Below are 24,611 nucleotides of genomic sequence, written 5' to 3'. Positions count from 1 at the left end.
CTGAGGTGTATTCTAAATGAATATTGGAAACAATAAATGTTCAGGCTGTTTTCAAACATCTCATGAATTAAGCTAATATTTGCAGTTTAGCAATAACCTTTCAAAGGTGCAGTTGGCATGGGAAGCTTGTTAAGACATCCTACCGGTGGTTAAAGGACAAGATGCTGTATGTGACATAATTGGCGTATCGATTCTAGCTTCCTTCAGAAGCAAGGGCAAGGTTCACTGCTCAGGGCGGTTCCTCCCGGTTGTTCTCTGTAAGGCACATTGCTGATGGGCTGCGCCTCTAAAATAAAGCCTCAGTATTTGGTGTTACGCTGTTGGCTATTCCTAGGCAGTTTCCTGTTCATGTATGGTTGTTTTGGACTTCATACTGACTTGCTTAGCTCATGCCTATATAGCGATGAGGCATCTTGCATGGGATTTTTGATTCTGTGCCAGAAGCCAAGCATTCCAAGCTCTTTATATTTATCGTTTAGCCATTTTGTTTCTTTCTGTCTTGCTTACTAGCAGAAAGATCGCTGCGATCTTGTTGCACCCTCTAAAGTTGAGTTAACAGTTGTTGGAATCTTTTAGTATACTAACGCAGGTTTGGACTTCCCAAGTGCCTACAGTCGTTGTTCACAGGTGACTAAAGACTTATACAAATGTGTTTAATAGAACATTTAAATTTTTTTTTTCTAGTGGTTTGGATTGTAATAGTTGTTTCTGATGGCTTAAGAAAAGCGATTTTAGCCATTATTAAATAGTGGTGTTTTATTTAGGTAACAGCAAAAAAAGGCTAGTAGTTTTCACTCACTAGTAACTTTGCAAAGTACTAATACTGACTTAAACTTGCAGTTGCTTTGGCTGTCTCTGAGCATGTCATAGGTAAGGAAAACAGCTGTCTGTAGCTGGGGAACAGAAGGATCACTTTTTGTTTCACCTTTACTCAGGTTTGTCTATCAATAAGTAACTTAGTGATATCTTATAAGTTCTGTGAAACTGAAAGGCTATTTGCCAGATTCATGTGAGTACCAACGATAAATTCCTGTTTAGGTAGGGAGGAAAGAAATTGTTTTCCTAATGAAATGTGTTGTTGTGGGTTAGAGAGCTCACTAATTCTCTAGAAGGTGCGTAGCAGAAGTGAAGTCTCATTTTCAGCAGTGACAAGGAAGGAGAAAGAGGGCCACAGAGAAAGAAGTATGAATGTTGTCTTTCCTTCTAGCAGCTGGCAGAGCGGAAAATCAAAGCAATGGGGAAATGAATGAAATTCTTAGGAGGAACCACATATTCACATTGCAGTTCTTAAAGTGAAACATGCAGTGTCTTTGTGAAGACTGCTCTATATTACCTAAACTGCTATTGATAGTGCATTGTTTAGCTTAAGCTTTTGTGCTTGCTATCCTAGTTAGTGACAATCAGAGTTTATTGCTAAAATTGAAATAACCAATAAAAATCCATTCAAATGCTTCCGATTGGCTTAAATGAAATCTATTGTGATATTATCCATTTAGTCTTAATCTGTGCAGAAAGTCGGAAAGCTTCTCAAAAACAAACAAAACCCCCTTGGAATGATTTATTACTGCTTTGTAATAAGAGCTCCCTAAATTATCTTTTATCAGCTGAAATGGAATATTCCTGGAATGACTAGTGCTCATTGTAGGGTTGAAAGTCCAGGATAGAGCAAACAATTTTTTTTTTTCAGATGGTGCACTTTCAACTTCAGTGGTGTGTTTCATTTCTGAAATGTGATGACTTGGGCATCTCTTTTTGAAAAGGTGGGTCATTCAGTTTTCGTTCTCCTGAAGTACTGGGCAATATTTACCACTGCCATATAGGAAGTTAGCTTGGATAGACTGTCAGTCTCCGAAGACTGGGGAGTGATTTTATTTGTCTTCTTTTCTTCTGTGCCTAGATCTTTCAAATAAAGATTAGGTTGGTGTGTCCTATGTGTTTGTAGAACCATAGAAAGTGAGCTTTAAAGAGGTGTCTTACCAACAGTGCTTTTTTTTTGTTTTGTTTTTTTCTCTTCAGTTTCTTGATGAAGAGAATAAAATCCCTGCCTTCTAAGCTTGGTCTCCATCTGTTTGATTTTTTCCTTCTTGGAGGTGCACAATCTTGTGGTTTTTTTTTTGTTTGTTTGTTTGTTTTTAAATGTACTTTACTTGATACTAGAAGACCAGAACACACAGACACGCATGCACTTTCTGTATGTTTGCTCATTATTAACTTCTTAAGATCCATTTAGTCTGGAATTCTCTTGGATACAGCTGTTGACAGGCTGTGAGCATTTGACAACAGTATTTCTACATACCCGATCTGATTAAACGTGATACAACGTTAGGAGAACTTGGTATGTCTCGTGCAGACCATCATTCCAGTTGATGCTGCCTAAATCTTTATTTTTGCTGTTTTGAGTGAGTTGGAAGGCAAGATAAATGGCCAGTTGTGCTCTCATGAAAATGTTAAAAATTACAGCTGACCTTATGTTGTCTTCATTCTTTTTGCCTTCCAGTATGGATTTAAATACTTGATTTTACAACTGAACATTCTTTTGCTGTGCTGTGCTGTGCCACAGGAGTTGAGAAGGCATAGCCTGCTAGCAGATTTGGCAGCTGCTTCTTCATTCCTAAAATGACTTTTGCAGGGTTGCTTTCCTTAAAATGTTGGTATTTAAGCAAGGTTCAGGTGGTATGATTGACAGTAACATGGAATTAACACATATTCAAAAAACAAGGCTTCTTGTTTCCTTTTTTGCTTTGTTTTTAAAGTATGATTTTGCACATATAAAATTTGGAATATGTAGGTGGTTAACCAGTTAAAAAGTTAAATGATTAGTTCACTTTTTGGAAAGAAAATGAAAAATTTTGCTTGACGCTACTCATTATGGCTGTTAGTGCTGTGATGGAGTCATCTATTCAGCTAAAGAAGACAGCTCAAGGGGAAATTTAAGGTCCAGTAAAAAAAGCCCTTAGTTTACTTGGCATTTCTTTCATAACTTTAGAAGTTCTGCTTCCCTCTATAATGTTAGTAGCAACCTTTCCCTGGGGTGGGGAGCAGGGAGAGTAGCAGCAGTCTGGTCCTGTGTGCATTCAGAATTGTCTGCGTACGTGGAACTAGTTTGAACGTTTGGTTTGAGACTTGTGTATTAACAGTAGTAAATAATGATGATTCTCTTGTCACTAGCTGTGCATGCAGTAGCCTGATACTTAATGAATTGAGAATTCAATGGATACAGATAGAGAGCTGTATAGTCTTCATATTTTTCTTGCCACTATGCTTAATACGTTCTTATAGGTCATGTTCAGAGAATCTGTTTGCAGCTAACTCTGATCTTTTTCCTTCAAAAATGAGTAAGCTATGCAGTAAAATGATACCTATGACCGTGCATTCTGTAAATAATTGATTTGTGCCTTATATGTATTGCTGATCTTTTTTAGTGTCTTGAGGAACAGGGCATTATTTAAAAAGAGGAAGTTAGGTCTGCCACAGAGGAAGCATTATATTATGGATTAAATGCTGTCCTTGTCATCTTTGAACCACACTCTCTCTGCTGTCTCTCTTTACATCCATACTTTTTTCTTTACACAATTTTCCAGTTTTCTGAGTTGTAGACAGCGTGTGGTTTCCAGTGTTTTGTATGTAGCTTTGGTCTTCTTGGGCATCAGTCTTAGGATGTTTGCTTCTGTAATGCGTCTTGATTTGAAACTGGATAGGTGGAAAAATACTTTTCTTTCTGTTCACAGCTGCTTTTTGCATTTGGGCTGATGTTTGCATGCAACCAAAATGCACGTAAGGGGGGTTGAATAGTACTATTAGCTGTTAGTTCTGTGTTGTGCGTGTGTGTTCTCAGAAGAAATTCTTCAGATGATGCACAAGAATTGAAGAAGGTCTGAGAACTTGCTTCCTGTGACTTGCTTGCATGTTTTAAAATATAAGCTCAATATTAATGGAGCTGGATGGATATAATGTTGAAAGTAACCATACTGTTTAGCATGGAAAGCTGTGAATGATTCCACAAATGTATAGTTCTTTTTGTTGTTTTCCTCTGAGAGAAGGTTGTGACTTCAGATGAAGAGTACAAACCAGAAATAAACAAGCCCTTAGGATACATTCCTTTTTTTTTTTTTTAACAGGCATTTCTTTATGAAAGATGAAATCACAGGTACCTTGCTTGAGATGAGGCATATCAGGTTTTCTTTGAAGCATTCTACCTTTAAAACATTAAGGTTATGCATTACTATGTGGGTTGAAAACCTTCCCTCAATGGATATGATACATTGTCTGAAATAGGAGTACTTTTTGTGATGTGCATGCAGGTAATAATTGGCTGACAATCCTTTGCTGGTTTACCCACGTTTACTGTTAAGTAGCTGCTGTCATTGAGTTTGACAATAAGATAGGTAGTGTTGTTTAATAGTAACACCCCAAGTTTAGAACATGAAAACAGATTTTGAACTGCATCTGTAGTTTTCCTTTGTGGAAACTTTTGCCAGTGAAAGGGGTAAGTATCTTCTGTACTCAACTTTTGGATTATGTGATGAGCATTTCCTACCAGTAACATTAAGCTGTAAATGCTTTGAGAAATGTTCTGTCTAATCCTCTATTTTCGCTTGGTGATGCAGAAAGTATTCTAAAGAATATTGATTTGGGCAGAGTCTTCTTGAGCTAGAAACTTGCAGCCTTAGGCTGCAGAATGATGGACCTAGTTGTTGTTTTAGTATACATATGAAACATATCTTAATTTTAGACCTGTTTCTCAAATACTGGAGTCTGAAGTTCCCAGCTGCAGCTGCTAGGTCCTGTCTTTTTGCATTTCTTCTTAGTAGAACTGGTGCAACTTGTTGTGGGGTGCTCTCTGTCTTGTGATTGAGCTGTGTCATCTGCAGATATCCCGTAAATGGTTGTACTGAATGGGTAGCAGCAGTGATACAGAAATAGTGCTGCCAGGCATGGATTCCTGGTAGTTCTCAGCAGTGCTGCCATGGGACCATAGCCAGTCAGTTCCCTTAGTACCTGAGGTCTGCTGGCAGCTCATGAGTTGCATTGCGTGAGTTGCACCAGTGCTGCCAGCTTACTGCACCTAGGCATTGAGTCATTCTTTGCTGCTAGTTCTAGCTACCTCCGGTAAATCGTGAGTTTTGGCTAGCTTCTTGACTAAAGGGTTTTTGTATACTTGATGACCAGTCATTGAAGGAGTAGTTATACTGACTTGCGCTGATGACAGTTTTGTCAAGCTGCTGCACTGCTGTATACGCTACACTGCTGTATGCTAAGGCAATACCAGAATGTGAGTTTAAGATTTTATAATACTGATGAACAATGAGAAGAGAGCAAAGTAACATGATTTGTATCTTCACCTTTCTGTTAAGTTCAGTAAAACCTAATTGATTGTAAGACTTCTGATATGATGGGATAAATGCCTATGTAGTTTCTTCCTTATTTATTCTATTTGAGGTATCATCCTTTGGCTTGTGTAGCAGCATTTTGTCAAATGCATGAGAGCACTTTGAACAGAATGCCAAATCCCGCTGTATGAGAACAGAAATTGCTTAGGCCTCACCCAGCCAATTTAAAACCTACTTTGTGTACAAGTAATCTTTCTTCCTTTTTTAACTAATGTTCTGTGGAAACATTCTTAAGACTTTTGAGACTGAAATATTTGAGGACTATTAGAAATGGTTTATGTTGATACTACTACATACATATCTTTTGTCTGGTGCTTTTTATTGCCAGATACACCAAAAGTACACTAGTGTGAGTGCATTCCACTATGATCTGTAGTGAAGAAAATGTAATTCTCCTTTTATAAGGAGAATTATATTCTCTTGTTCTCCTTTCTGACCCTTCTAATACAGATGCTGCTAAAAAGTGATAGCAGTGAATACTAGGAATCCATCCTTGGTGCATGTAACCAGCTGTGTTTAGCACTGCAACAATACCAGTGTGTCGAAATCTTTCCAAACTTTATTCGAATGACTTCTGGTCTTGTTTTTCTTTTTCCTACAGAAGGTGACTTTTTCTCATTTGTTTTAATTTACTTGAAAGAACAGGGAGTCTCAAGTTATTTTTGTTTTCTCCTTTTCCTTAAAAATTTATTTTTTGAGGGTTTTCCTTCCAGTCTTTGATTTGTAAAATTAAATGTCATGCTGTCCTTTGAATGTGTGTAATGTCATCCAATCCAGAGTAAACTATTCTAATGTTTCTTAACTTTTTAATACTGTTTTTCTTCCTTCTGCTGTCACTTCCTCTTGGAAAATGAAGACCTAGCTTCACCTGAAGCAAAAGGTCTACATAGAGAGATGTAGATTTTCTGACAGTGCATATACAAATTTCTTGGATTGTCTGCTGCACCCTGCAAATAGTTTTGTCTTAACCTTTTTCTTATGATGGAAGCAGAAGTCTTCTGGCTCCTTTCAGTAGTTGACTATGAGAGGCACATGGTGGTGGTTTTACACTGCTGGGCAGCTGAACTACACCAAAACCATGCTCTCGCTCCCACTCCTCAGAAGAAGAGGGGGAAAAGGAAGTATGCTGGAATAGAAAGAGAAAAAAAAAAGGCTTGCAGATTGAGGTAAGGATAATTAAAGAGAAAAGAAAGTTGGGGAAGGGGGCAACAAGCAAAGGCTGTGCAGAAGTACAAAGAGAGCGGGGGGAAAAATTACTCTCTACTTCCCATTAAAAAGTGATCAGCCATGCCCTGGGAAGCAGGGCCTTGATATGCATAGCAACTGTTTGGGAGGACAGACGTCTTCATAACGAGAGTCCCCTGCTCTCTTTCCCCTTCCCAACCTTTTATTGCAGAATGTGACACCACACCGTACGGAATATCCCTCTGGTTGCTTTATGTCAGCTGCCCCAGTGAGGTTCCCTCCCCAGCTCTTGCCCACCCCCAGCCTGCTGGCTTTGGGGTTTTGGAGGGAGTCCTGGTGCTGTGCCAGCACTGCTCAGCAATAGGCACAGCACCGGTGTGACACCAGGGCTGTTGTAGCTGTGAGAGCAGAGCACAGCACTCTGTGGGCCACTGCAGGGAAAATTAACTCTATCCCAGCAAAACCCAGCACAGATATGGTGATGTGTTCATAATTAATGGGAGCCTTGCATGAGAAATCTCTCATGTCAAAATGAAGTGGTTGGGATTAGTCGCTTCTACAGTTTTGAATACTTTTTAGAACTTGAAATGGGAAAAATAGTTTAAGAAAAATAATTTCATTAGTAATAAAAGCATAATCTTTAAATGCATTATTCTTATCTTTCATCTAACTCTTATATTGCATGACCTAGAAACTGATGATCTCTGTTTTTAGGCATGACATTGTCAATTAGTCTTTTTAAAAAGAATTATGTACTGAGGTTAGTTTGTACGTGGCATCTGAAATGCACAGTGGTATCAACAGGCATAGGGTATTTTTCTAAACTTTTCATTTGTACTTTATTACGTTTCCATTGTCCTTGACCTGATTTAAGTCTGTTTAGTTTTGTCCCACCCCAGACTGCAAAATCTGTTTGGCATTATGTTCCATTTTTATACAAAAGTATATAGAGAGAAGATGAGTCAGAGCTGTTCAGAGGTTATTAAACCTACATATATAACTCAGGTGTTGGTGGGTATTTTCTTTTTTTCTGTAATTGTTAAACTTGACCTGTTTAAAAACTCTTGTTTTGAATTATGTAAAATCCTTTCAGCCACTGAGTGACAAATAATGTAACTCCATTTCTCATTCCTCTCTTGATACAGTTATGTACTATGAAAATTCATATGCTATGAATTGTATGTTGTCAAGAGGCCTGCTATTTATTTTAGAGCTTCAAAATAAATTAATAAAGGAAACTTCCCTCATTTATACTTCGAACCAATCAAGTTGTGTTTTATCAGGATGTCATGTGAAAAATCCGTTTTCCTCATGAAACATCTCCATCCAAAGTCCAGCTATATACCAGTGCTTGTGACATGCACTTTCTAAAGTCTTTCTAAAAAGCAACAATGAAATTGTTCTTGGTTGTTCGGCTTAAAATCAAAAAGTACTGATCGTGTTCTGGAAGTAATTTGAGTTAGAATACTCATTTTAATACTAGATCTCATTATGTTTACTGGTTTTACTGATGTGTCATATTATTTGAAAAGCTGAAGTTCTACCTTGTTCTAATTTTCCTTTTAAGAAGTTCTTTATTTTATGCCCAATTTTACTATTGGGAGGGGAAGTTAATCTCAAGGGTTCTCTTCTGAAAGAGCTGCATTTCTAGGTGCAGAGCTGTGCTCTCCAGCCACCTCTCTGCATCCTCTGGTGTTAGTCAAGAGAACTGCCCGCTGTGATGTAAGCGAACAAGGTAAGGTACCTTCAGCTGGATGAATGGTGGTTAATAGCAAGAGCTGTAGTAAGTACATCATTCTTTAGATGGAATGACATCTTTAATTCTGAAGTGTGAAGATAGATGAAGTATGCAGCCGTGTAGATTTGAGGACCTCCAAAGTGGGTTTGTTTCATTTCATTGTTCTCTTCCTGCTCATGGAAACAGACATATATGGCACAAGCAAATGCAGCATTCCTTTATGGTCTGAACGTGATCCATGGCAGAAGTTATTCACAAACAAGCGTACATAATGAATAGAATTATATGCTGCGTTTATTGTGGAGATGTGTTGGGATATAGGGAGAGTGTGCAGAAAGCTCCCAGTGAAATGGAATGAAATTTGTAACTGTACAAAAACTACTTGATTTGTCGCAAGCTGGCCCTTAAAGGTAAGCTAGGCAATAGCTCCTATCAGCAAAATTTTGTAAATCCTTTGGAAAGGTAACAGGAAGAAGTTGCCAGCAAGTGTTAGACCTGAATGTGTGTTCAGAAGTGCAAAGTACATAGCAAACCAGTAAAGGAAATTAAACTCTTGTGCTTTCTTTGTTTTGAAATAACTTAAGTCCTTTTGTGGTGCTGCTTTTCTGATTTAATTCAATTTAATTCTCAGACAGATCAGATTCAAGTGGAATAGCCTCTTCTACAAAAAATAAATCTTCCTCCCTGTTAGCAATCCAGGGTAGTAAGGCTGTGTATTAATGGAATGTTCCACAGACTTCTGTGTAAGCTTTTTCATTGAAGTTGGACACAGTGCACTAGACAAACAATTTGGAACTCTTGCCTTTTAAATATCAAGGTGTTAATGAATTAAAAGGCATATTATAATGTGGCTTTTACACTTGTCTATGCATCTACATTTTGAATAGTAACTGTTACTGTTTTGTGGCTTGCTCAGCTACAGCAAATCAATGCAGATAAGTTCTGTCCTGCCAACCCTTGTCCTTAACAAGATGTGAATGTGTTCCAAGTAATTACCATTTCTGGTGTCACAAATGACATTCCTTATGCAGTGTGGTCAACTCAATACAGCTGCTTTCAGCAGTAAAAATACTCATTGTAGTACACATTCCAGTTGTGTTTTATTCTGTAGTTGATTCATCTGGCTCAATTCTTAAGGAGCTCTTTATACCAAAGAAGATATTTTTGAAGGAACAAAAATAATTGTTCTTTTGGGATGTTGAGAAGAAAACTCTTTACTCTGAAGCTTGCCAAAATGTTGCACAGCTGTTAAGATGATATAATGGCGTTTTTGTTTGACTAAGGTTGTAAATATGAACTTCCTTCCTTCTGCATTTATAATTAATCTGGCTGCATGCAGAACTTGTGATAAATCTCTTCCAAATATCTGTTGAGGGAGAATATCTATAAAATACTTACAAATTACACATGCAGTTTATATTTGGTTATGAAATGGGTGACCTAATTTTCTGTGAACTAGATATAACCTCCTCCCTAAGTACCACTAAAAGAATGTGTGTCAAGAATAAGAGTTTGTCCTGGTCTTATATCACAGAAAAACATTCATCTGTGAGAAGTGTTGAACAGAATACCCTTAATCCTGGGAGGGTGTTTGCTGTGCTGTAGTTGCAATAGATCCCACTTAGACTTCAGAAATAGGCTCAAAGTGGACAGCAGGTTCTGTTTCGTTTGTATACGTCAGGTATTCCTGCATTTGTTGTGAGCTGTGTTTCCTGCTGCTCTCAGAATTGTGCTGGAGGAAATGACAGCACTGGTGATCAACCTTATGGACGCAGGCTTATGTATTTTGGAAAGGAACTGAGACTGGCTGCAGTGATACTGTAAACTGAGGTAGTACTTTGACTTAGGAAGGGCATGGTTCTTTGAGCATGATGCAGTTTCAGTATGCATTACCCTATAAGCCCACTTTTACCCCTGATTTTCTAACGCATTTTTAATGTTTAGAAGTCGCATGTAATTGTTTCCGTGTGAGGACATGGCTATTTATAATCTGTGGAGAAAAAAAGCTGAGGTAGTGCGTGATGCTAATACAGTAATACTTCTATAGAGGTTCTTTTAACAAGAGGGCAATAGCATCAAAACAGTACATCTCTAAAAGGTGGATTTTTTAGTTTGCTTGGTGGTGTTTTTTGTTCTTTTGTTGTTGTTTGTTTAAACTATTCCGGTAGCATAATTTCATTTGTAGGAAGGCAGGGAGATAGGAAGGAATTTACAGAAATATCTGAGTAGTTGAGAGGAGTAGTCTATAAATCAGTCTTGGAATATTTTCCATTTTTTGATTGAATTGAGGAGAGAATGAGCCTTTGATATTAAGCTGTGATTGCAAAAAGGGAGAAACATTTGTTTCTTGACAAACTGTTGCTTACTCAAAGTTTCTGAAAGTTTATGGGTTTGACTCTCAATTATTTGACAAAATCATGAAAAACATGGTGTATATCTTTTGTGAGATCATCTTTATAGCTAGGTATGGAAGGTGTTCCCTTACTAAAAACTGTGCTGAAAGGTTTCTACTGAGGGTAAACAACAGTGAAAAATCAGTATTTGAGTGAAGTAAGAATCAATATTCTTACCTTGCTGGAGTTACTCCAAAATTACTTTGGCACTGTTGATATCTATTCATTACATAGAATTTTGTGAGCCCTTAGCATCGTTTGCTTGGAATTGAGTGATATTATTTTGTCGTTTTTTGAGATACTCAGGTGTGCCCATGTGTTTGTCCAAGTGCCTTACTCTTCTGTGTGTACTTCTTTGTTTCTTTGTGTGTTTGTATTTTGTTTCTTTGTATATTGTTTCTCTGTTACTTTGTATTTTGTGTATTTTTACTGTTTTGAGGCAAGAGTGGACAAACTGAAGTGCTTCTGTGTGTAGCTTCTGGGCTGGTACTGAGACAACCAGTTCTACAGATTATATGCTAGGTTGTTGCTTGTGAATAAGTTTTTGGTTTCCAGAAGCATATGAGAAATGTGTAGGTATCAAATGAGAAAGTACAGTAGAGAAAAAAATACCTTTTCTGTATTTAGTCTCTAACTTGAAAGGTCTCTGGCATTGAGAGTATCTCATTTTCGTCTCTGCAAACTCATGTTTTTTGGTGTGGAAATGAGATTGCTGTACGGTGATTGAATTTCTGTCAATGTGATCCTTGCTAAGAAGTCCTGGTGTTTGAAAAGGCTCGTGCATCTTCTGGATTTAAAATACAAAAACAAACAAAAAAACCACCACCAAGAGGTTGCATGTTACTTTCAGATGGTGGCTTTAAAAGTAGCAATAAATCATATGTGTGGTGGAAAAAAAGTTAAAGGTCTCAGTTTACCTAAAAACTTTAAGCTTATTTTAGTAAACCGTTGGCATTCGTTTTGTCATTGGCATCTAAATCTGTCTGACCTTGGTTTATCACTTTACCACAGCACTAAACAGATGAGAGACAAGAATAACTGAATACGGGTGATAGAACTTAAAAGCATGCTTACAAGCAAACTGTAATGTAAAATATAATGTACAATATACATATGTCTTTGAGTATAAAGCTGTGATCAACAACCTGCTTTAGGGTTGTGTTCCTTCACTGAATAAAAAACTTGTTAGTTCTTAAAAAAAAAAAAAAAAAAAAAAAAAGTTGCAGGTAGAATTAGTCTTAGTCAAAAAACTTTTTAGAAAAATTCCTGAAACTTGTTGTGTTTATGAGTGGCAGTTTGAAGCCCATTGACTGACTCACTTGTTTTTTTTTTCCTCCACAGTTTCTGTACCAAAGCACACAATTAGCTTAGTTTTTATGTGCAAGAGAAGTTCCATTCACAGAACTACTATGTGTGGTGGCAGCAGGCTTTTAGGACAGTAGTTGTTTTTGTGACTCAGGTGTTGAGCTGTTTAGACAAGGTCTCTGCAGCTTAGGATCTGAACAGTGTTTTTTTGGAATGCTGGCCTAGTCCAATGAATTTAAATCTTTCTGTTTCAAGTCCTTCTTTAACAAGATCCAGCTGTCAGCCCTGTCCTCCATGGTTGCCCTATGGTATAGGAATTCCATGTTTGCTTCCTTGGTGGGTGACTTGTACTTTCCTTTTTCCTTTTCGCTATGGAAGCTGAAGTTCTCATGTTGTCAGGAATGTGTGCTTTAAAGCAGTGATTTGGTGTTAAATATTTACATTTGGTCTTAATCTCTATGATTAAATTCTAGATAAAGTGCTTTTGATATGCATCTGTGTGCTGCTTTACTGGCTTTTAGACTTCTCCAACCTTTGACATAACAAAACCTTTCTAATGTTGAGGTTGCTTTCTTGCTTTAAGTGCTTTTCTTTCCAGGGAGTTGAATCCACTACTAGTGCTCTTCCCCCTTCTCATCCTCAGCCTCTGCTGCCAAGGTTTATTTAGAAACTGAAGTAATGCAGCTTTTCAGTGTGAATGTATATCTTCAGAGCACATCTTAAGTACACAAAATGACTTTCTTAAAATATTTTAAATGAATTTGGAGTTTTATGAGGTTTATAAATTGGAAGTTAAGAGCAGTGCTCAGCAATGCTTAGGTGCCTGTAAGCTATGAAATTTGTCATAGACTGCTTTGTACTTCCAGTTGCTGATGCTGCTTTGATTTATCATGTGGATTTAGATTAAGATAATTAAACCATCCTTACAGAGGAAAGATATATAATTGATAGTAGGAGCAAAACCTCATGTGAAGAAAGGTGTGTGTGGGGGGGGGGGGGGGAGTTCTTTTTTTTTAATCATGCAGGGAGAAATATTTTATCAGCCTTTGGTTTGAGGAACTCTGGGGAGAATTCTTCAGTGATACTCTGCTCAAATGGGAAGTTAAAGAGTGAAGTTGTATTTTTAGCCTTTATCATATCCTTTCTTCTGTTAGCTCAGACTTTCTTCAGCAATTTGGACAGACTTAACTAGAGAATAGCAGTGGAATTGTTACAGGTTTTGGTGCCTTGCTTAACCAGATTTCTTGGAGAAATTGCTTTGGGGTTCAAAATCCTGGAATGGGTTTTTATTTTTGAGGAGAGAGAGCAAGTGCTGAGAGGAGGTTTTTACAGTGTAGGAATTCAAGAGGGATTTTTTTTTTTTGGCCTCGTGGGGTTGTCGATAAATAGCTTGGATTCTTCCATATTGACGAGGAAAAAGGTGAGTTCTAGATAATGGATGAGGAAGTTGGTCTTCTGTTTTGTATCACACGTGAGGTTTATTGTGATAATGAACTCTTGTCTAATCCTGTTTACTGCCAAGTGATCCCCTGCCCTTTCATATCCTGTAACACTGCCCCATTCCTATTAACATCCACCCTTTCTTTCCAGTATTGGCTCCTAGTGGCTAACTATGATTAATGGCTAAACTATGAAACTATCATAAAAATGTGCTTACTCATAAAAGCTAAGAATGAAACGCTGGTGAATGAAACAAATTCCTTTGTGGGTTTTCCGAAAAATATACAGGGCATTTTTTGGAGATGGCAGTTCCAGCTACTGCACTGAAATGCAGCTGTTCATAGGTAGTCTTAATTCTTACCAGAAAGACTAAATCAACTTGCAGCCTCTTGCAGCTGATCTGAGTGTAAAGAAAACACAACCTGATACACAACTCTGTATAAGCAACCTGTGAAGAATGTTGTTTCTTTATCATTGCTAAAACACTGGTCTTTAGTTTTTTGAAGCGTGGTTCCTATGCTGACACACAGCCCTAATTGAGGGGGTTTTGGCAACTTGTTCTGAGTCCCGCTAGATAGTACCCACATCACACAAGTTGTGAGTGCCTGGTGTGGTATCTTAAGTGAATGTTGGCACAACTACTGTTTTTAATCTTAGAGAGGGTCCCTTGAGCAAAAATGATTTTTTTAACTGTACTGAATCCAAGTATTGTGTTACTGTCCACATACAAGTAACATGGGTTAGCTGAGGGTCTTATGAGGAAATGTGCTCACCTGCATTGCAATTTGTAATTAAACGTAGTAAAACGTTTCCCCAACCAAACGTACGTCTGTTCTTGCAGTTTCATACATCACAGAAATGCTTTGCTAATGTTTCAGTTGAATTTTACTTTTGAAGGCCATTGTGTGGTATACCTACAGAATAAGACAGCCTTGCTTTTGTTGTTTTTTCGTGATTCTGATACAATTTTTTGTTCTTTTATAATTCACTCAACATCCTCAGCTACTGGGAAAAGAGAAGACATATTAGGCATATTACTTCTCTTTTATTTGCAACATGTGTTAGGTGGTTTGGATCATTGTTTGGATAGTTGCAAATAATATTTCTGAAAATGTTGTCTTCATTTTTGTCTTGCAAAACAGAATCCTTAAACTGGTTATGTAAAATTCTGTGCATGTCACATTTCATGTTCTGTTGTTACATACAGAATGTTGCTGAAGATGCGGTTATAGGTGTAGACAGTTATCCTTGTTTTGTCTTCCCAAACAGTGAGCACTTCACATTGTGTTCTTTGCAATGGCTCTTACCTGTAAAATGGAAGGTGAAATTTTTCCTTCTTTCAACTTGTCTGCTATAGACTTGCTGATAAATGTATAAAAAGATTTACAGGCCTGTGTTTTTATTTCAGTCTTTGGAGTTTTTAGTAAAAGTTGAGACTTCTAGAGAAGTTGAAACTTCTCTATTTCCTTTACTAAATGTTTTATATAAATTTTTAATGGAGCTTTGGGCTGACTGACCAGTGTATGCATGTCCACAGTGATGTTAGGATATGTATACTTCTGGGTTTTTGTTTATCTAGCTCTCTTGTGTACCCTGGGGACAAACAGATTGCCTGCATTGCCCTTAGTGTTCTGCTATCATTTACAGCTGTGTATTAGGATAGTAACTGTAACTGAACATTATGTTTCAAGTCTGGAATGTTCATCTTCTCGTTGTGCTACTGCACATCTTCCTCTTCCTTCTTCCTGCCTGCCTCACGCCAAAATACTTGGGAGCATTGTGTTTTCCTGACATACAAGGCTATAGCTAGAACTGGGATGGCAGAGCAAGGAGCTTAGTGCTTTGAGCTCGGATAGTAAGTCCTTGTCCTGAGGTGCCTGCATCTCATATGAATGAAGAATCACCTCTTAGAGGCATATGAAACCCATTTCTCAATTAATTTCTCATACTGTACAGTCTGCATTTTTCCTGTTAGAAAAAGTTTTGTGGTCAGTGTAGCTGGGGGAAGTTTAATGGCCTGCAACATATAGGAAGGTTAGTCTTGAGGATTTGTAGGAAGCTTATGAAGGAGGAACTCAGGGCTGAAAGAGTAGAACTTGTCATAAGTTACTTAAGTGTTTTTTTTATGGTAAGTAAGAGATGATTTTTAATGATTTCTTACTAAATCTTTTTTTTGCCATTTATATAGCAACCTCTAAGATAGGTTGACTTGTTTATTTGTATCTTCAAATACTGTTACAAGTGTGTTCAAACTACAATTGGTTGGAGTCAAGTACATAACTAACCTTCCCTTTACTCTACACCTTGAATTGCACATTCTCAAATTGTGTCATAAAGCTTAGCTTGACTATGGAACTTGTTTTGACGTCTGTCTTTTGTTAAGGTTGCAACTACTCTAAGATATTTTTGTTTCACTTACAATACAAAATACATTTTGTCTGCTACCTACTAATATTTTTAAAAGGTTATTTATACATCTTATTTACAGATTACAACCTCCTGAAATTCTTTTTTTTTTTAAAAAAAAAAAAAAAACTTGAAATTTTTGTGTTAATACTGCTTTTCTCTTTCTGCATCAACTTGTTAATATTTAGTGGGGTTTTCTTGAACGTCAGATTCCAAAGTTAGAACTCAATAGGAAGAGATGCTATATTAGTGTTTGTGTTACAATAAATATGTAATGAAGATTCTGGAAAGTAGGGGCTAATGTGTGTTTTTAAATACATCTCTCTGCCTCTTGAAGGCAGACTATACTTTAACATTGTCTCAAAGCTATGCACTTTCCTTGCTTACACAACCTCATTTTCTTTTCATGCTGAAAATTCTCAGAAATTGGCCAGACTAAGATTGTGGCTCCTCTAGCTGATGACTGACATTCTTTGAGAGAACATCTGTATTTCTTCTCTCTACTTAGAGCTATATTTTTAACTAAGGCATTTTAACTAACTTTATGATCCCTGACTAAGCAGTTGTTTGGGTTTTTTTTAGAGCTGTATTCATGTTGTCTTTAAAAAGAATCTGCTGTGAGACATGGTGCTACATGTGAGACACGGAGCTAGCATGCTCTTTATACAGGTCTTAATTTAGTACTATTTGGGTTCTCTGGCTGAAATCTTGGTTCAGGAAATTAGGCACGATAATGGATAAAGCCCAGTCTTTTCAAAGCAACATCTGTTTGGCTAGATGCAAGGTAGGCACTAGAATATATTGGGGGGAATAAAGGTTTTACCATGTGCTTTCTCAGCAGAGTATAAACTTCAAGTGCAATTAGATATTATAATTACATAGATCCTTCAATAGATGTTTCAGTAATTTTGGTATGTCTCCTTCCAGGAAGAAAGATCTCTTAAATGTGTTTTGATGTCACCTTATGAAGGCAAATGTAAAATTTCATTCTGTATAGTCAATTTATATACAAATAATAATAAAAAAGTACTGGGGTGTTAATAAGAAACTACCCATGTGGAATGTAAGGTAGACTTCTCCTTGATCTACTTTGTGTTTTACTTTTCTCTTTAAGCTTTCAAGCAAAGAAAGGGTGGGCGGGTATCTTGTGGATGTTCTTGCTGTGGCACATCAGAGGAATTTGTTGTTAATTTGAAATCAAGATCATGAAGTAAACATTCCAGTATCTTCAGGTTCTTTATTTCAGGAGATACGTGAGTGATTGAGTACACTAAAGTTAGAAGGGGAGTGTACCAGCCTTGATTAGATACCAAGGGAATCAGTAGTTGCAGTGGATGTGAATACAGGAAATTATGTTTTTCTATTTCTTGATGCTGCTAGTCAAAAATATTTTTTCTTTCATATTTGTTTTGTCTGTGAAGAGTGCAGTGTTTTCTTATCCTTGCTTAACTGACTGTCTGCCTCAAGACAAAGATTTGGTACCGATCTGAGAAAAACTAAGGAGCGACTGTGGTATGTTTGATTTTCCTGGTTAGAATCCCTGGGGTGGTAGTTATAATGGGAAAGGTGTAACAGCTCTTGGGTGAACACTACTGAGTTTTAGACAACCTTTGTTTACTGTATACAGCACTGATGTATTTGGGGGGGATTCCAAGAAAACTGAGACAGTTTGCTTTGATGTCTGATACCTGATTAAGGCTTTTTTCTTCTTCCAGTTGCTTATTCAGATAATTGTTTTATTAAGAGTTTCTAAAACTAATGTAAGTTGTGTTATGTTGCTACAAATATTTATATTCCAAACTGATAGTTTTGAAATAGTTCCATAATTGGGAAATATTCCCAACTGATAGTTTGGAAATAAAGAAAAATATTTGTAAAGACTTAGAGAAAACGTAGTTGTTTGATAGGGTTTAAACACAAACAGCTGGGGGCAAAGGCAAGTTCCTGTACAGGCATGTGCTTAATTTTAGGAGTAGTGTTAGAAATCATGCTGTATGCATTTGGCTGACTAATTGTACTTTCAGCAGCTTTTAATTGATCTTGTATTGAAACTCTGACCTGTCTGCAATTCAAAATGTATGTTTTTAGACATAAAGATTTCTTTTCCATGGTTTCAAAGAGACATTCTTGCATGTTTCATAGATAAGTGGTTGAAGTAGGGAAGATTGCAGGCGGTCTGTTTTTGCACATCACAGCTAAAGCTGAGAATAAGGCCTTAGAGTGAGGATGCCTGGTTTTCATCTTTGCTGGATTTCTGCAGAAGGATGAGCAGGAAACAGATAGCAGACTTGGGTCAAAGGTTGTCACATTGCTTAATAATCCAGTGACCAAGTATTGAGACGTTAGTAGCTACAAATGTTTTATAAATCTTACCATTGAGGTGTGATTTAATGCTACTGTTTCTTGGATCTTATATTGAGGCAGGTAAAGATTGCTGTCAAAGACCTCAATATGTCCCCCACAGTACTTCTGATTATGTGAGCCTCTTCTTGTATGCAAGGCATAGACTCTTACTTTTCCAATTTAAAGCTGCATTGCATAAATAATTTGCTTGTTTAACTGGGACAAAGGAGTGCACAGATGCATAATTTTTAAAATGTGGCAACAGATGCTATGTTTGTGTAATGCATAAATACAGAATTTTAACTATTGAAATTACTCCCTGGGCAATTTCAGAAGCATATAAAGTTTTTGGTTATAAATGGTCTTTTTGCTTTTACTGAAGTGGTTGAAGATCTTGCTTTTGTCAGACATTCTGTGCGTTTTCAGCATGTTGTATTGAGTACAAGCCTGGAAAATTTGCCGGAAGCACAGTTTAAAAAAAAAAAAAAAATAATAATAATAATAAAAAAGTTTACTCATAGTGTATTAGTTTATTAAAGGGGGCTTTCACTTAGTGCAAGACTTTTATTTGGGATGTTTTGAATTTGAGTTTTTGGCTGACAGATTTTGTCTCAGAGTTTGAATTCGAAAGGTGTTGGAATGTGTCCTATAGGAGCCTTGGGATGTACTCAGCCTGTACCTATGTTATTTGAAGCTGAAAGCAAACAATTGCTCATGTACAGATCTTCACCTAAATTACTCTTAATGTAAACTGGATTGTAGGACACTGATATGCAAAGAATTTCCTATTGCTTCTAATCCCCTTCCAGATCTTCTCTCCCTTTCCCTTCCAGAGTAATAGATTTCATTATATTTTGTATTTATTAAGAGGACACATGGAAATAGTGAAACAAATTATCTCCAGTGTATTGCTGGCTTGGTGTGGTGTTGTACTGAATTCAAAGGAGAAAGATATTGTCAGTTCTAGTATAAAATTTTTATATTATTTAATTTTTTTTATTGAAAGGCGTGGCAGATTTGTTTGATCTTTGTCATGTGGGCAGATTCATTATATGAATTAAATGATTTGTGCTCAAGGTAGCTTTCATTGTTTACCAGAACTTAAAGGAAATGGGTAGAAATATATATGTGTGCTTTGTTGTTTTGCAAATACATTTCAGTTTTGTTCTCCTCTATAAGTAACCCCTAAGCCCGAATTTTATTAACTGCACAGTTTTTATATTCTCTCAAGCAGTCAGATGAATGAATACTACAGGTAAAAACATGCATACAAACAGGAGTAAGATTCTAGCATGCCATGCTTATGCACTTGTTTGGTGCATTACAGTAGTGCGTTGTCATGTTCAACTTCTTGAACAGAAACGGCTGCTGGCACGATCACAAATGGAAGCAGAGCTCTGATTTCTAAAAACATCTTGAGTGTGCTACGTAGTTCCTTTAGGTTCATGAGGCTGGGTTTTTTAAATGCAGAAGTTCAGTTACTTGTTCAGATGGTGTTTTGAGCATTATTGTACTGTTCACTCTACCCTAGAGTAGAGTTCTAAAAAATTCCATAATTGTTTTGAAGAAGCAAATCCTTAGTTGAGTAACAGGCATGAGCTTGTACAAGGTTGTTTAAATAATAAGGTTGGGTGTGGGTGAAAACACCAGTTGCCTGAAAGAGATGGTTTGTTTTACTTCTAGGGTTTTATGCTGTCAGTTGTCTTTGAAAATACTTAAGCATCATTAGCTCAAAATGTGTATTCCAGTACTTCTGAAATTATAGTGAATAAGCACATTCTTGACCCTTTAAGCACATGGGTATCTCCACTCCGAGTCAGAATTCTGTTGTTTCTTTGAAAATCTTTCTATCGTTAACAAAGTGTGGAACAGACAAATCCCATAGTATGTGTTTTTTACAAAGTTTTATTTCAGTGCTGCATGTCCTTACTATAAGGAAATATCATTATAATGAAACTTCCTATTGCCTTGAACTGGATTGATTGAAGGTAGGAACTAGCATCTCAAAGCCCAAGTCAGCAGAATGGGATCTCAGTGAAAGACGCTAGAAACACTTTGAATTACAACTTCCTGCTGTCCCAAAGATCAGCTGTTGCTTTCTGATGACTAAGATTTGTTAGCTTCAGAATTCTACTGTGCTGTCCCTTTTTGAAAATGTCAGAAAGGTAGATTTGAAAAATCTTGGGCTTTTCATCTTTCCTTATATTTTCATGATAGTAAATCATCTCATGCTCATCCTAGCATACTAAAAGCTTCAACAGATTGCATAAGAACCAGCTTGAAAGAGTAAATGTTTCCTTTTTTTCCTAATGATGGATACAGTTTTTGTCTGTGTAAATAAAATAGTAGATTATGATTAAATATTCTAACGGTTGATTTCTAATGAAAGCCTCATTACTTTTTCATAAAATAATTCTAGAATACTAGGCTACATGCATTTAAAGGTGAACAAACCTAATGAACAGTTAGAAAACTAGCAGACATACAGCAGATTATGGGTCTGCCTATTAAAAAAACATTTTAAACAGTTAAAACCGTCTGATATAGACCACAGTGGGTAAGAGATGGTACATAGGCTTCCTGCACAGAAGTGTGGTCTTACTTGCATAGAGAAGACTACACCATATTGGACCTTTATTTGGGTGTCCCAGAATGACAGATGCTAAGAAGTAAAGTCCTTACATGGCGAGAAAAAAAGGAGAAAAAGGCCAAAATCAAATTATTTTCATAGGTTGTTTTTATATGTTATTGTTTATTTTCTGGAAAAATGAGAGGCAAAGTGCTGCTATGAAAAATGTTCATGTAGAGGGCACCTAAAACACGATCACAGAATCATTTAGGTTGGAAAAGCCCTCCAAGGTCATCTGGTCTGGCCAGTATTTACAGCTTAACATCCATCATCTTATTAGTGTATCAGTTATTCATGCCAGCCCTATTCTGTGTGTTTTGGGAGAAAAGCAAAAGAGGTGGCCAGAGCATTAACACTGAAAAGAAATAAAAAAATAAGAATCATATTTACTGTAACTTGTTGAGATGAATCTTGCTAAGATACAAATAGGAAAATGGTTAAGATGAGAATTAGCATAAACCTTTAGAAAAGGAATCTTTCTTTAATCATTGCTTGGCAGGCATTTACTGAGGAGCAATATTCAGATCTTTAAAGAGTCTTATTTGGTAAGTTGTCAATGCTATATCACTTTAAAAGTAGAATTGAGTTGGATTGTCATTGACATCAAGTGCCAGAGTTAAATTGATTGAGGTTTTTTAAAACTTCCAGTGTCTGTAGTTATGTAGGTGTTTGAATATAAGATTTAGTCACTGACAATGTTCAGGGGGGGAATGGCCAGCAGCTTTGAGCAACAAAACCTCAGTAGAGAGCCTTGTTATGCCATACATGGGATACAACTAGGATTGTGGTCACGCTCCTGGAAGACATTTAACTTGGTGTGTATTACATGGGAGGACAGGTCACAGCCTTGCTGTACATATGACAAATTGGCAGTGAGTCTTCATTGTTTTCTCTGACTTGCTTGCTTTGTCCTGCTGAGTCTGTTCAGCTTTTCTTACTGATGAGCTTGCCCTGGACTAGTCAAGAACAGATGAGCATCTTTAGCTGGGAATTTAAGTGGGCACATTTAAAAATATTATTCTCAATTGTAGAAGGCTCAATAAAATCTGAAAGCTGCTCATTTTCATTAAATACTGTTTTGAGATACACTTGAAATGAATGGATGTGAAGTGCTGAAAGATGGCTTGAATTTGTTACTTTGTCACTTCACCTGGTATGAACTAAACAAAAGCATGAGCTACTTTAATTCTGCTAACCTGCAAATGCTTTAGATATGTAAGTGGCTTACTTTTTTCATTTGTTAGATTGAGTTTCGTTCTAAATGATTCCTTTAAAAAACAAAGAAAAGCTTTTAAGCTTCTGTCATTTTACTTTCTTGTTATGAATAGAAGTGTTATAGCCTTAGAAAGGTGTGATAGCTGCCAGTTAGGTCCTAATTTGCTGAAGTATGGTGTATGCTGTGTTCAACTGCAGTGAGAAAACTTCTGTAAAAAGGAAAAAAAAAAAGTCACTTTTAAATGGTAACATGCACTCTTTTTGAGTTGTTACTATTTTGATTTCTGTTGATGCAAGTTCATAAACTGTTAGTTGAACATTTTGTTACTGTCTTAATTCATTGATTTTAGTCCAGTAGCAGGGCTTGTGCTAAGAGATTCATTTTACAGAGCTAGCAAGTTAATATTAGCTGTTTCTTAAGTGAGACACTATCCTCTGTGTGCCTTTTGCAAGCAAACATTGACAGGCTTATAGGAAATGCAGCTGACGTTAGAAAGCTTGGGTGGGGACTACAAGGAGCTGGCAAATAGTACTGGGTTTAGTGCCAGGCTTGCTGACACAGTACTTTACTTGTAAAAGTTTTCTTTAGGCTGCTAATTCTGTCTTCAGAGTAACTGGAACTGAAGCAGTGTCTCTGCTGCCAAGTTAAAAAAGCTAAAGCAACAATTTATGGGAAATTGAGAATGCTGGTTTCTTTCCACAGCTCAGATCTTCAGAAAAATTTAGTAATAAGAAGGAACTTCTCTCTTACTGAACAGATTAGTTATGAACAGTGCCGTAGAATGAATGCGCTGCAGAAATAGTCTAATCGAACTGTAAAGTAAGGGGTGAAAACAGCTGAAAGAGGGAAAGGTTAGCCATGTAGAATCTCTGTAAATAGAGCTCGCTCTGTTTTATATCACAGTTTCCGTTTGATTCACCCGTTTATAGTCATGTTTCCTAAGGCACACGTTTAATAGCTTCCCTTAGCCTTCAAATGAAAGCTCTAAACATCAGGCATATCTAGACGGTGAGAAATGCTATGTTCTCAAATGAGAACAGTTACTGTAGTTTGTTTGCCATGTCACCTTAGGTATAATGTGTTTTGGCTTGAATTTATGATGTTTCTGGTCCACATAAAAACCTAAGAACTAATAAGGCAAAGCTTTTGAAGGAGCATGAAAATGGAATCCAGCTTCTGTTTGATCTGTGGAAGGTTAGGTAGAACATGAGTTGCTGTTGCCCTGCTGTCTCTACTTTTTTGTTTTTGGGGTGACATCACGGAAAAGATGGGGAATTTTGGGGAATGGGGAGAAATAGTAGGTATGCCTGCCTTAAGAAACATAAAATCTGGTGTAGTCTTGGTGAAAAGCTGCTGCTCTATTACATGAGCATATTGTTGTTTTTTTTTTCTTTTTTTTTTTGGGGGGGGGGGGGTTCAATGTTGCTCGTAGATGTTTAGAGGAGCTTTCTTGTGTTCCCTGGAGTCTCAGAAGTACTTAAAGGTCTCAGAGCAGGTGTTGGACGAAATGAGATTTAGAAGGTGAATTTAATCTGTTTTGCATCTATGCTGCAGTATGCCATGTCAGCTTTAATATTATTGCCCCTTTAAGATAAGCATCTGCATTCTGTTCTCCCACAAAAGCAAAGCCTCAGTAGGAGGCAGAGGCTGCTTTGCCTAGAGCAACTGGATGGCAGTATCTTGCATCTGTGGGAGTTACTGGCTTCTGCTGACCTCAGAATGGTAGATCACTTCTGAAATCTCCTGTTGCCTGGTTATTTTATCAATGTAAAGTGAAATGTAAGCAATGTAAGAATAGAAATAAAGGCTGTTTTAGATCATAAAGGTCTTTTTTTGCACGATCTATTGTCATAAATAGCCTAAAACTGATTGAACAGTTTTTCTGAGACCACCTTTATCACTTTTAGTAATCTCTCTCATCAGATCAACTCTGCAGCACTGTGAAGTTTTTCAAACCAAGGTTCTTCCTGAAGAGTAACATTTACAAAGTTTGTTTTCAAATCTAAAAAATGTAAACGAATGCTTTTGAAAGCTGTGTAGTAAATTGCTATGTAATCCATGGGTTGACCAAATCAAGCTCTACTGCACACCATGATTTGTTTGTGTAGCTCTTGATGATGTTCTGTAGCATTAGCATTTACTCTTTTGTAGTGCCCAATCACTCCCAAATTGCTACCTACGTCATTTTCCCCAAGATATGTTTAAATCTATGTAAATTTTCCTTCTGAACAAATCCTGGGTTTTACAGCATGGGTATACCCAAGAAGGCACGTTGAGTCTTAGTGCTATAGTAGGGGCTTGGAGGACATGTTTGGGGAAGTGAGACTTGTTTAAAAAAAAAAAAAATTAACTTATTTTGAATTCATAACAGGTAACATTTGGAGAATGTTATGTCTTTATCTTGGTCACTCAGACTCTCAACGGAAGGAGGGTCACCTAGATGTAATGGTGTTCCTTTGTGTGCAGGGAGGGATTTCTTTGTCAGGTGAAAACTGTGCAGTATCACTGAAATGATCTGGAGAGCGTCCAGAATTTAAACTGCCTCATTGCTGGCATTCTCTGTGGC

The 24,611-nt window shown here is 37.0% G+C and overlaps 1 protein-coding gene across 11 annotated transcripts in view; it reads left to right on the top strand.

The window, feature by feature from the left end:
• RAPH1 (Ras association (RalGDS/AF-6) and pleckstrin homology domains 1) overlaps positions 1 to 24,611 on the top strand; it is an 85,883-nt gene that overhangs the window by 7,836 nt on the left and 53,436 nt on the right. For 4 of the 11 annotated variants that reach the window (XM_038182490.2, XM_038182493.2, XM_038182494.2 and 1 more), the window contains exon 2: positions 1,688 to 1,760. The exons of 5 other annotated variants lie outside the window; for them this stretch is intronic. In XM_038182490.2, coding sequence (XP_038038418.2) covers positions 1,734 to 1,760 — 27 coding nt within the window. In that variant the 5' untranslated portion in view covers positions 1,688 to 1,733. Of the gene's footprint in view, positions 1 to 580; positions 628 to 1,687; positions 1,761 to 24,611 lie in introns of those variants that run through there. 2 more of the 11 variants (XM_072041044.1, XM_072041048.1) reach the window with 2 other exon arrangements.

The sequence above is a fragment of the Anas platyrhynchos genome, chromosome 7 (genome assembly GCF_047663525.1).
Source record: "Anas platyrhynchos isolate ZD024472 breed Pekin duck chromosome 7, IASCAAS_PekinDuck_T2T, whole genome shotgun sequence".
NCBI classification, from domain to species: Eukaryota; Metazoa; Chordata; class Aves; order Anseriformes; family Anatidae; genus Anas; species Anas platyrhynchos.
The sequence above is the reverse complement of the archived record's forward strand: the minus strand, read 5'-3'. Positions and strand labels throughout refer to the sequence as shown.